At 47.0% G+C, this 13,553-nt stretch overlaps 1 protein-coding gene and 1 long non-coding RNA gene across 2 annotated transcripts in view; one reads left to right on the plus strand and one right to left on the minus strand.

The window, feature by feature from the left end:
• SPTLC1 (serine palmitoyltransferase long chain base subunit 1) overlaps positions 1–6,413 on the minus strand; it is a 58,732-nt gene extending 52,319 nt beyond the window's left edge. Inside the window, exons 1-2 of the mRNA XM_019555077.1 lie at positions 6,306–6,413; positions 3,345–3,452 (exon numbers count right to left, since the gene is read on the minus strand). Of these exons, the coding sequence (XP_019410622.1) occupies positions 3,345–3,452; positions 6,306–6,365 (168 nt within the window). The 5' untranslated portion in view covers positions 6,366–6,413. The remainder of the gene's footprint in view (positions 1–3,344; positions 3,453–6,305) is intronic.
• A 2,109-nt stretch (positions 6,414–8,522) lies between these two features.
• On the plus strand, positions 8,523–11,791 carry LOC109323752. Its single transcript, XR_002104743.1, has 2 exons — positions 8,523–9,599; positions 11,296–11,791. It is a non-coding gene; the product is annotated as an uncharacterized LOC109323752 (long non-coding RNA).
• Positions 11,792–13,553: the final 1,762 nt, after the last annotated feature.

A 13,553-nucleotide genomic window follows, 5' to 3' on the forward strand; every position in this document is an offset into this window, starting at 1 on the left:
GGAAGTAATAAGTAGTGCAAGTGATTCTACAGATGGTGACACTGAAACTGAAGATGCCGCAATGACCTCAGTGGAAGAGAGTTAAGCTCTGCTGAAGCAGACGAGTGGACAACCACGGCATATCACGCACAGTTCTTTGGGCGTGCTAAAGTTAGTGTGTCGACAGTTTTTAGTGTCTTGGGTTTTTTTCCTTAAATTAAACTAACAACGTAAGGGAAGTACATGCTATTGTGTATTGCTGCTATTTTCTTAGCACTAAGGTGCATTTCACCGCTTATACAACTGGAAGCATTTTCACAGCAGCCAGCGCTGAGGCACTTACATATGTAAAAATGCCCAATGATGTCATTCCCCATTAGTGTGGTGCGCCAGTGCTATTGCCCAGGATTATTTTAGTGTGGCAAGAGCCAGTACAATACGCTCCTCATATAACTCCAGTCTGAGTTGTCAGTCTTGTGGTCAATCCACAACGGATGCTTAACAGTCCTGCTCACAACTTTCCAAACTTTAAAAACTTTTGTCAAAAGGATGATTATCAGATTTCAGTCCAGAGCTGGATTTTAAATAACAGTGGCTAAATACAGGTCATATTCATGTCCCCTTGAATTACTCTTCTCATATGAAAACGGAAAGTCTCAGGAGCTTCTTGAATACTTCTTGTAGAGAATTCTATAAACTCTACAAATGTGAGCATCATTAATTGTTTATTTATCAAGTTTGGCTCATGCCTATCTTCCTGACTAGTTCTCAGTTTTGTATCCCCAAAGGAATACTAGTGCCATGAACTAGATAGAGAGTGTCAAATTCATCCAGCCCTGTGGGGCTGGTCCACAAGTCAGATCCAGAGCACAGAGCCAGTCCATAGAGCTGGGCCAGAAATTTCACTATTAATTGACATGAGACTTAGAGCTGTGGCAGAAGCCACTCATCCTGCTGCCACATTTTCATTCCCATGGGCCAAATAATGTGCCTCTACACTCCTAATCTGGGCTGCTGGACTAGATATTAGAGGTGTGCCGATACATCAGTTCCATATCAGATCAGCTCCAATATAAAGAAAATTGAGAATATCAGCGCACAGCTTTTTTTGGCTGATGTGGCTGATAATGTATCCGATAAATGCCCCGTGCATGTCCAGCTGCAGCACAGCAGGCAGGCGGCCAGGAGAACAGCCTGACAGCATGGAGAGCAGCCGGGTCTGGCTGTTAAATCTGTTGTGGGGGAAGCAGTGGGGAGAGGAAGGGGCATGGGGGGAGGGCAGATTGAGGCCCCCCACAGTGAAGAAGGGAGTGGGGTAGGGCTGGCGCTGGGACAGGCACTGGCCAGCCGGGGCAGGGTGAGGCATGGGATGGAGCTGCAGCTCATCCAGGGGACGTGGGGAAGGAGGGTGACTCCTGTCACTGCACACACCCTGGGAGGACACGGGGGGTATATGACCCCCAGATCTGCGCATGGAGGAGGGCAGCTGCCGCTAAGGGCTGGGGCTGGGCCAAGCTCTTCTCAGCATGGGGATGGGCCAGGCTACGGTAGGGGAAGGTGGCAGTGGAGCTAGGAGGGGTTTTTTGTCAGGGCTACGGTGAATTTTGGGGTGGCTCTAGTCCCCCCATACTCCCTGCTCAGCACCGCCACCGCCCCTGCACCACCACTGCTCCCTGCTCAGCACAGCCCAGCCTAGCCGACAGTGGCAGCCTGCCCTTGCCCTGTGCACAGATCCAGGGACAACTCCCCACATGCTCCCAGGGTGCATACAGTGGCAGGAGCCTTCTCACCCCGCCCCAGACAAGCCGTGGCTCCATCCCATGCCCCACCTGCGCGCTGCCTGCCCATGTCCCACTCCCTCCCTCACCGCGGGGGCCTGGACCTGTGCCCCCCCCCTTCCCTCACAACAGATGTACCAGCTGGAAGCTGCGCTCCGTGCTGCCGGGCCACATATCAGTAATCGGACTGGTAGCGTCTGACATGGCTGGTTTAAAATCAGCCATCACTACCGGCCCAAAAACTCTCTATCGGTGCATCCCTACTAGATATTTAGTGTTTGGGTGAAAAGTGGCAGCATTAACTGCAGTGGCTGCCACAGGACATGGCAGTTAACAGTGTGACTAGTCATTCTGCTGCCAAATTTCCAACCCTGTGGTCTGGGTCCAAAGCACGGAACCACACCATCTAGCCTGCAGGACTGCCTGTGAGGCCAGAAGTCTGGCAGCTGAATGACCAGCAGCTTCCACAACTCAAGGAGTGGTGGTAATTAACATGCCCACTTTTACTCTGGTGCTGTGGGCCAGATGATATGGCTCTGCAGGCTGTATCTTTAACACCCCTGCACTAGATGGTCTTTATCATTCAACATTTACCCTCTTTCGGACACAGAACTGTAGTTTCATCCCAAGGGCTGTGCAAAAAGATGGTGATAGAATCTGTCAAACAAGAAAAAACTTCTTTGTGGGGGCTCTCAGGAACCCCTGACTTCCCCAGCTTTGCTTCATTAACTCTTCTTCTTTGTTCCTCCATGAAGCATACTGAATTCCAAGAGAAACCCAAGAAGCATACAGGCTTCAAAGTACTTAAGCAGAAAAGTATTCCTCAAACTTAACTAGAACGGAATCGGCACTTGGCAATAACGCTCTGCTGAATGCCTGGGAACTAGGGATGAAGAATCATACGAAAAAAAAGATACAAAGTACTAACATTCATTTTTTTAAATACACGTGCTGAGCTGATACACGAGTATTCTCATTTAAGTCAATGTACACACACATGCAGAACAGACCAGGTGTGCAGGTGCTTGCAAGAAAAAGATTCAACCCCTTATTTATCAAAATGTAAAGCTCTCTATCCTCTCTGTATCTGAAATTGTAGGTGCTAGTGTTTTGCATAGACATTCTTCCCTGGCTTCTGATTTACCAATTGCTTTCTTTAACAGAGAAACTAAAGTTAATAATCTGAGCTTTTAAAACCATTCACATGCTACCTAAATTGGCCATATTTAAAATGAAGTTATTCCTAAAATATTCTGATGCTCTATTCTACATATCAGTAAAACCTAGGTCTCTAGATTTTAATTTAAATCCAATTTCTTCAAAGTTCTAACAACTGAACTTTCAGAAAAAATACATCTTTACCTTAAAAATGGAGTTTAAAACACTGCTTTCAATCCCAAAACAAAACCCCAGCTTTTGCAAGTCTTACATAGCTATAAAGTCCCTAAAAACATCTTTTTTACAATGGTTACATTCTGTAATATGACCAAGCAACCTTGTATTCCACAACAACTGGCAATTGCATTAAATATTACTCCTTTAAATAAAAACCAAAATGAAGACCAAAAAGAATATTTAACAATGTACCTTAGGTGTGAGGTCAGATCGTTCTTGAAGTTTATATGTTTTCGAGAAAAGCAGTCTTATTATCCATAGGATGAGAATTCCTTCCAAAATGAGGTGGTAAGCCGGAGCCTACACATAAAAAAATAATGTTTATATAATATTAACTTGGAATAGGGTTATGCTAGTAATAGCTGCATTCTGTTTGTAAGCTGCCGTAAGCCTCTGTTGGAAAGGGCAACACATAAAAGAACAATAGCAACACTGGCATAACTATTTTGCATTAGCAAGTTACGTTGTGAACAATTATGTTTAAACAACCTTTATACCTACTCTGTGTAACCATTTCCAAAGTCTTTTACAGTCTTCTGTGTAAAAGAAATGAAGGAAATGGAAAGCAACACACACGCGGAAGCAAAGGAAGTAATCATCCACAGCTATTATACCCCTACAAAGACTGCAGTAAGGGCTTCTCTACTGCACATTACTTCACAAATGATACAAATTAAGATTTGAAGAAAATTATTTATTTCACCCATGAACCTAAGCTGTATATTACAATACAGCATATTAGGGCTGTGGAAAGCCATTATTTGATTTGGCAGAGATTTGGCCCGATTTGGTGGCCTAATCTCCAAATCAAATCAAAGGACCCTTTAAATCTCTCCAAATCTAATCAAAACTCTCCAAACTGATTTGGAGAGATTTGAAGATTTGGACATAGACACAGCTTTAAATGTTTTTTCTACATACCTCAAGGTACCAGGCGACTCATGAATGCTGCGATGCTGGGGTGCATGGAGTGTCTCACAGGGGGGCCTCCAGCACACTCAACAGCAGACCCAGAAGTGGACCAGAAGCACTTCTGATCCACTTCCGGGTCCACTGGGGAGCACACAGAGGGCCCCCCTCCACGCCCCCCCAGCTCAGAGACTGGTGCCTCCTGTGTCGGGGGGGCACCTGGGGTCTCCCTGTGGCCAATCACCAAGCCAGGGGAGCACAGGGGTCCCCCCGCGCACTCCCCAGCAGACCCGGAAGTGGACTGGAAATACTTCCGGTTCACTGCTGGGCATGTGGAGGACCCCCACCCCCGCACTTCTGTGGGACTTTCCAGGTGCCCCAGCATCACAGCATTCATCAGCCACGCAGGTACCTCAAGGTATGTAGAAAAAACCTTTAAAGCTGTGTCTATGTCCAAATCGCTGATTCTCTGAATCAGCATCAAATCTTCAGATTTGGCCGAATTGAATTGAATTGGGGACAGCGATCCCAATCAACAAATTGAATCACTGTCCCCGATTTAGGCTGAATCTGAATTGAATAGGGCCCGCTTTGCACTCCTTTACAGCATATATATGAGCTAATTCATATACTATTCTCAGGATAGTTACTGCAGCACAGAACTGTGCAAGGCCAGAACTGGCCTTACTTCTTAACAGCTGAGAGACTACAGATTCAAACTAGCCAGCAAATGTGAACAGAAAAAATTAAAAAGGAAGCTCCCTCTCCTATCAGCAAAGTAACATGACACTTCCTAGGAATCCAAGTTTATTCTGTACACACGTTTTACCACCAGTTATTCTGCGACTGCAATCTTCCTCTAACCTGAAGTCATCAGAATAAGACTTAAAATCATATCGGTAAATACATATTTTTGCTGCATGGACTGTGCAGGGAAGAGGTTCCAAAGTCAAATATTTTTAAAGCATCTCAGTGCTTCACTTAAAGAGAACTCACTTTGGAAATTGCCTCTTGCAAGTAAAAACATGCCCATGTTGACCTTCTGACACAAACTGTATCTTCCTGCTTCTTATTTAATGGTCTTAAAGAGCCTTTCAGAAATAACCAAGACAGAAATGAGAGAGCAACATGCAACACTAGTTAAAATAAGAGGTGCCATTGCTGCTGCCTCTCTAGGGAGAAGTTTTCACTTCATAGCCAGTAGGGAACTCAAGTAAGAATCCATCCTCAGAAAGCAAGTTAGCTACTCCACAGGGGATCAGAGCCCAGAGGTAACAACCTCCTCAGCCTGTTTCTGGGCCTGTGCCTTTCACTGAAGAAACCAACCTTGTTTCTCCAACAGGCATAAAATTCCAGGAAAGAAAAGGCCAGCAGCTGGGGAGTTTCTACTCCCATGTCTTTGCATGTCAGCAATTACAAACTCAGTGCATCAAAACCCTGTTCAATACCCTTCCGATCTACCACCCAGATGTCAGGACCCAGGCCCACCCCCTATTCCCCACCATCAATAACCCAGCACCCAGATCCACTCCCCCCAAACACCAGCACTCAGTCCCACCTCTCCAGACAGCACCCAGATGCATCCCCCCAGTTGTTAGCACCAAGATCCACCCCTGCCCAGGGGCCAGCACCCAGATCCTCCCCCCACCCCTGGTACCAGTACCCAGCTCTCATCCAGCCCCAGTGTCAGCACCCAGATGCATACCCCCTCCCCAGACACAGGCACCCAGATCCATTCTCCCCAGATCCAACCCCCACCAGGGGCCAGGACCCAGATCCACCCCCCCGGGGTGCTGGAACCCAGCAGCACCCCCACCCATCCTAGGATGCTGGCACCCAGCTCCATTTCCCCCAGAGGCCAGCACCCACCTGCATCCCACAAAAGATGCTAGCACCCAGCTCATCACCCATGCCCCAGGTGCCCCCCCGACGGTGGCACTGGGTGGGTCCAGTCCCACACAGGTGCCGGCACCTAGATCCATTTTTCCCAGGTGGTAGCACCTATATACACTCCGCCCCTCAGTGCCAGCACCCAGCTCTAGCTGCCCCAGACGCCAGCACTCACTTTTACTGCCCCGACCCACTCCCCCAGACCCCAGCACCCCGATGCCCTCCCCACGAGATGCCCGCACGCGGACCTACCGGGCAACCCCAAGCAACGCCCCGCCCCGCCCCGCCCCAGATGGGCGCGTGGGGGGAGGGGAGGACAGACGCCGCGTGCCCCGGGGGGAGGGGGTCGCTCACCTCGTAGAACGCCTGCACCATCTCCACCAGCACCCACTGCTGCCCCATCGCCACCGCCATCCCGCTTCCGGGGCCTCTTCCTTCCCTCGCCACTGCGTCGGCGCCGGGCCAGCGCGCATGCGTACAGCACGGCAGGCGGAGCAAGGGAGAGGGTGGGGCCGGAACCCGGGGCCACGCCCCGTCCCCCGCCCAAGTGGCTCTAGATCCCACCCCCAGGCTGGGGCGAACTGGCAGTTGGCTTGGGGGGCTTCCAGCGGTCCGCGTGTGCTGCTCCCTTCCAGCCGCCGTCAAGCTCCTGCTAAACCTCACCTACATAACGCAGGTCACTGCTCAGCCGCGCAGTAATTGTGTTTATTTTACACCTGAAAAGTCCTCTTCACCCCTTCACTGCCTCTTTTTGCGGGGTTGGGCTAGTTTGGGTATTGTTTTTTTATTTATCCTTTGCCCGTTGCTTTGCACCTGTGGCCGGTCTAAATGTACTGCGTGGTTACCTAGTCAGTCACGTGATAAATGTAATGTGTGGCCAACTACACAAGTCACTGGTTCATCACGGGGTAAGTTTAAAGCAGCCACAGGTGCAAAAGTAATTGTCACAAAATAAAATGGCTAGCCCTGCCCCCCAAATGCACTGGTTAATCATGATTGATTCAGAAGCAGGTACATTGAGGAAGAGACAGATGGCTGCAAACACCTGGAGATGGGAGGAGATGGCAAAGAGCATCTCTTGCCAGCTGGGAAGGGATTCACCGGGCAAGTTATTAACTTTCAACAGGGTCGGCTGCTCCTAACCAGCAGTGGTGATGTGTAGGGGCTGCACGTGCAGCCCATGATGGACGCACTCCCTGCTTAGGCGACAGGCAGGCAAGAAGGCTGGTGCCCCCCACCCCTGCAAGTGTCGGCCGGGGAGTGGGAGCGCCAAATGAAGCACCACAGCCACTTCTGGGAGCACGGTGGCCACCTCCCGAGTGGTGCGATTGGCTGTGGGGGGACCCCTCTCTCTCCCCCATATGTGAGATCAGTGAGATTGGCCATGGGGGAGCCCTCCCGGTCACTGACTGGTTGCTGGGGGGCACATGCCCCCCCCCCCCCGACTGAGGTTGCACCAGTTGCTAATGATAACCATCAAATCCACCTTTCCATAAGGACTGTTTAGAAAAAAAAGGGGGGGGGAACAACAAGGGATGGATTCTGGGTGCAGACAGAAGTAATAATTTTTGCCTGATCTGATGCCAGAAAGCAATTTATAGCTGTGGCCAAACACACATGCACAGCTGCAGACAGCTTCCAGTAAAAATCTGATCACTTGTTGCATGAGGAAAACAGTGACAGGCTGGGAGGCAGGGCAGACAAGTTACAAAAGATAATGCATTTTGAAATGTCTTTATCTAATACCTCATTCAATGCAGGGGTCAGATTTTCACCTGAAGCTGTCTGCAACCATGCGCTTGTGTTTGGCAGAGAGCCCTGGCCATTACTGTGAGAACCTGGCTGCAGGCCCCCCCTGGAACCAATAGTGAACTTCTGTTTGGTGTGGGGTAATGCTATAGCTCAAAATGCTTTGCAAAAATCGTTCCAAGTTACAGCTCGGAGCTGCACTTCCATCTGGAGCCTTTAATATGAACTGAACCAGTCTAAATTTGCATACAGGAAGGAGACATGGCATAAGACTCTGTAGTAGTCTGGCCAACTTCTCTTCAGACTTGCCAAGATAAAGTACAAATCTGCACTGACCGAGAGGAGGAGTAGGTTTAATCTGTAGATCCTACGATTGAGTTCAATTGAAAGTGTGGCATTCAGCCAAGCAGAGGCTGGCATCGAGCACCTCCTGTTGGAAGGTGACTTTTGGCATACAGCCAACATTTCCATAATAATAATAGAAGGACACTTGTTTGCAAAGAATGTATGAGTCTTAAGAAAAAAATATAGTCTCAAATTTCACAACTCTACTAATAGGAAGAGTGACTGACTGTTCAGATCATTTTCAGGCTTGTCCAACATGTGGCCCATGGGCTGCCATGCGGCCCTCCAAGCCATTTTCTGAGGCCTGAGGTGCTGCAACGGGAAATGAAAGTAAATGCTGTACTTTCGTTTGTGGGGAGGTGATGTGATACCGCTTCCCATGAAGTCTGACTATGGCTCGCCGGCCCACTGGGTGATAAAAAGTTCATGATCCGGCCCCACATTCAAAAAGGTTGAATACCCCTGATTTAAATGGACTGAAGACTAAATCTTATGTAATCTGAAACTCTGCTACTACACATTACTTTTTTAAAGCAAGGATTATCCCTAACCTTGAATAAAGTAGCTTTGGGCTAACACTGGTGGCCAAAAGCTGCCCTAACCAGGCAACTGAGGGTCTGACTAACCACTCAGCTTCCCCAGGAACAGGAAGTAGATTGCAACAAGGAGGCATACTGGTCAGCATATGCTGCCTAGTAGCAGTGGCTCACCTGCATAATTGCTTCTTTGGTAGTGACAGACTGGCATAAACTACAGCAGCCCTGATGTTGTAACTTCATGATTTTGTGGAGAGGAGAGCTTAACTGAGTGCCTGGGGTGTTGAGTCCTATTGTATGAAGCCAACTTGATTCCCTGTTCAGGGTATACACTGAGAGTAAGATCCACAAAGGGATATGTGTGTCACCACTTATTTTTTAAATACTGGTCCCTGGAACAGTCAACACCACTGAGTTAGTATTGCAGCTTACCATATGGTGCATGTGGGGAGGAAGGTGTTTCAATAGAATTAGCAACAGTCAGCGTACCAAGGGGGTAGCAAGCCAGTAGGAAATGCTTGAGAAAGAGAGAGGTGTCTTAAATCGCAAGCCTCTCTGGTGTTTGAGCACCTATGTCAGGTTGGGATTTGCAACGTGGAACAGTCTCTTGGAGTTGGACACCTAAATTGTCCATTTTAGAAGTGAATGACTGCTTACGCACTAGACAGTAATTAAAGTCACCCAAAAATTGTGAGGTCTGGATCCTAGGCTCTTAGTCTGAGGGTATTCAAATCTACACAGTTCACTTCCCAGGAGAGAGTCCTAAGAACCAGGCTATAGGTTAGTTAGGTTGGGATCACTCTCAGCTTTGGTTGAAGTGTGTGGCAAAGTTTTCTAGATGTGTGGGGCCAGGAAGGGGTCACAGAGGATCTCTGTAGCCTCATGTTTAGGAGTGGCTGAGATGGGGTCTGGCCCCTGCTCACTGGAATATTTCCATATTTTATCCAGTGACTGACTGTAAAATGCATGAACCATTGTGGCAGCGGAAACCAGGATCTAGGACTTATGCCTTAGATTGGTAAATGTTCTAACAACCACCTTTTCAAAATGCAAAAGTAGGACATCGAGCCTTCCTGCTCCACACTGCCCTCCTGCACTGGGTCTCACCCACTGGGGGAGGGCAGCAGGGTGGGGAGCCCCATGCCCACGGCAGGCAGTCTGCATCTGCCCGTGCACCACACACAAATCTGGTGGGGGGCACAAGCTCTCCTATGCCCCCCCTCCCTGGGAGTGCATGAAGCAGTGGAAAGTAAGCTCCCACACTGCCCTCCAGATGAGTCACCTATGGCTCTGTCCTACTCCCTGGCCAGGACCTACAGCTACACATTCCTGCCCTGGCCCCAGGCCCCATGCACCACCCCAGCTGGGCAGAGCTCCCAGTCCCAACCACCAACCCTGCCCCTCTCCCTTCATCACCTTGAGGGCCTGAATCTGCCCCCAGCTCAACCCCTCCCCACATCACCTATGCCCCATCCCTCCATAGACTTACCTGCAGGCAGCTGGGGAACTGCTCTACCTAGCTGAATTGCTGAACGTGTGCATGTGTACATACACACACATGCATGTCGCATCCCCTGTGTCCCACGCCCCCCAGCCCCAAGCAGGCTGGAACTCTCTCCCCTGCAGGCTGGAACTCTGCCAACCTGCAAGGGAAAACCTTCAGAGGAGAAAATCCACATTTTTCCATGGCAAACAGAAAACCCAGATCCATGCTTACAATACTGGATGATAGTTGCTATGGTCTGACTGGGTCAAGGTGCGTCTGGAACAAATGCTGTTTTGGAGTCATTCAGCCCGGGACCAGGACTTGATGTTTACATTTCGGGACTGTCCCGCCTAATTAAGGATGGGTGGTCATCCTACAGGTAACAGAGACACAATCCCCTCTCTATGCCATTGAAATCTTTCACATTTTGCTGCATTGCTTCAATAAGAGGGGTGGAGAGTCCTCCCACTCAAACTAGCCTCTAGTCTGGGGCCTACGGCATGCTTGTAGGGAGGTAAGAGACACTTCAGAGCCTTAAAAATAGAAATAAATCACTTTATTCTCCTTAAACTTGTGACTGAAATAAATTCAATTTCAATTGTGGTTTCTTATCAGAAACCATGTATAAAATACTGCTCTTAAGCACATGGAGGGATCAATAAGACATTGCTGAGGCAAAGAGTAATTTATTCAGAAAGCATCTGCAAGCTGTGGTTCCCTGTAAGTCAAGTCTTTCATGTCTTCAATTTGGTAGGTAAAAAATATAGCTCAGTCAGTCATAGCGTCTCCAAACTTGTCTGCAATCTATTCAGAAGCAATTTTGTTCTGAATCAGGAGTGTCTAACCCATTTAGCCCTGTGAGCTGGATCCAGAACCTGAGGCTTCTCACAGGCCAGATGGCCCACCGCCAGTAGTGGTTTGGCAGCATAGCTGCAGGAGCCACTGTACTGGCATTGGTCTGGAACCCAGGGGTGAACGCTACTGCTTGCTTCCCCTCTCCACTGACTTTTCCCCTACTGCCAATTTTAGTCACCAACAGCAACCAAAACTCCCACATTCAGTGGTGGGCAGAGAGGCAGAGATGTGAGCATCAGTGGGCTTCAATTTAACCACTGACAGGCTACCACATGTTCAGGTTCAACGCCCAGTAATCCTGTAATAAAAAGAATTCAGACTAGATGCTGTGGGCAAAATAGCCTAGCAGTTTTACATTGCTGTTTTTCTGCAGGTAAAACCCTCCTTTCTCACCTTGACCCAAAAAAATATTGAATGAGCTCAATTTCCAGCTCAGTGGACATCAAGAACATGCAGAACCTTGCAAAAGCCTCTGCAGAAAGGCAGAAATCTTTGATATTACAGACACATGGTCAAAATGTATATTCAGAAAGGATAAATGATATTAGAAGACTGTCAGTGAAATAAATGTTCTAATTTTGAGTGGTTACCTGTTTCTTCTACTGAAAGGGGACATGCATGATAAAAACCAATTACACCCTATGACCTATGAATTGAGGCTCATCCTGCAAAATCCTTCCAGATTTAGAACTCTCCTAAATCTTTGTAGATCACATCCATTAACATGATCTACAAAATTAGCCATGACTAATTTCAGGGAGAAATAGATCTTTTTTCTAATGGCACACTTTGCATTTCTAAACAGTTCTAGGCAAAAGATAAATTTAGAAGTGGGAATATTGAATGCCTAATAGACAGGGTATACTCCATTATTAAAAATGCAATGTATTTTTTAGAATAAAGTTCTTTTTAAGTTTCCCTCCCTGAAATAACTGAAATATTATGATAGACTACCAACTTGTTAGATGAAGATTTTCAGAAGTGACTGTGTTCAGATGCCTTGGTTTTAGGGTGCCCACCCCAATCCATCATAAAGGTGTGATTTTAATTTTGGGCTTCAAGGATCAAACTTGGATCCAGATTTACAGGCTCATCTACTACTATGAAGAATAACTTTCCCCATCCATTATTACTAAAGAGTGGAATTAATGGAGCCAAACTTAATATCACTGAAATGTTAGTCAGATAGTGCAGTTGCATAAGTCAATGACACCATTGTTTCAGTAAGCTGTAGTAACAGTGTGGGAAGGAAGAATTACAGTAGTCACAAAACTTGGTTAACAAACTTCAGAGCAAAACAAGCAAGTACCCAGTATTTCGGCTTTGTAATACTGGAGGTGCCACTCCCCTGGCTGCTGTGCAGCAATAATTGCTTCATCAGAATAATTTGGGATAAGATCAGGTGAAAGGTATCATACCTACATCAAAAGGATCTGATTGCTGGAGTTAGTGCTAGACCAAGCCAAAGTATTCTGTTAGAGGGCCATATTTGAAATGAAACAAACTTCCAAGGCACTCACTTCCTAGAAGTATCCTTCCCATGTGAGACATTTATATAGCCTTTGTATACACTCCATCTTACCCCCAGTTACTTCAGGGAGAGCTCCCTACCCTGTTCCCCTCCTGGAACTGTTCAACCTTAAATGACATCATCTTCTTTAAGGAAATTAATTACCTAACACAGGACTCAGCAGGCCAGGTTATTTCTCTAATGATCTGACTGCACTTACGTAATTTTACTACAAAGAAGATGTGGTTCCTGTCTCTTACACAGAGGTTCTCAATCTGTATAGACTCAAGGTACCCCTCAGAAAATGACAGCACTCATGCTTTGACTATAGAAAAATAAGAATGCAATTCTTCTGTTGCAAAGACCTTGGGAAGACTACAAAAGATAGAATGTTTTTAACACTATGTATTCCAATTTGAAATCTCTGGATTTATCTTGTGAGTCATGTTTGCACACAACATTATTAACATTGAGTGGCATGCCTGAGAAGCTGTCAAGACACCCAGTGATGCCACATGACCCTGGTTGAGAATCACTGCTCTAAGACCTAACAAGGAAGGTCTACAGTGCATAATTTCCTGCATGTTAGACAAGGAAGCCTCAGGAGTTCCTAGGAACTGTAGTCTAGGAAAGTAACACTTCACAGCCACTTAAATTCAGTCATCTAAGCCAAAAAAGTAAGTGGTCAGTTAACTTCTGTGCTATATTTAAGATACTTGACATTTTTTGCTTTTAATTACCAGAGGTGCTAAGAAGCCACCCAGGAGTCCAGGTGAAAGAAAAAGAAAGTCTAAAAATCAGACTTAAGTTCTGCATCCAAAATCACTAGCCACCTTAAAAAAAAATCTATCCCAGATATCTTGACCTAAGGGATTGCAGATGGGAGGAGAGGTGACGATGAGCCTTTTCAAAATTGCTTGAGTCTCTCTAACAAAGGATGACACACTGAATGGGAATTTAACGACTACCCACCTCTCTGCTTGTGGTGAAACATCTGTAGAGTACAGCAAATGTTCAATGTTTTCTTTGGAGCCTTGATACCATTCACCTCAGTAATGGAATTATGAGTAAACTCTTCGATATGCTGGAGAATTGTTTTATTTAAGTTCACTCTGTACAAA

The sequence above is a fragment of the Crocodylus porosus genome, unplaced genomic scaffold (assembly GCF_001723895.1).
Source record: "Crocodylus porosus isolate Cpor-Errol unplaced genomic scaffold, CroPor_comp1, whole genome shotgun sequence".
NCBI classification, from domain to species: Eukaryota; Metazoa; Chordata; order Crocodylia; family Crocodylidae; genus Crocodylus; species Crocodylus porosus.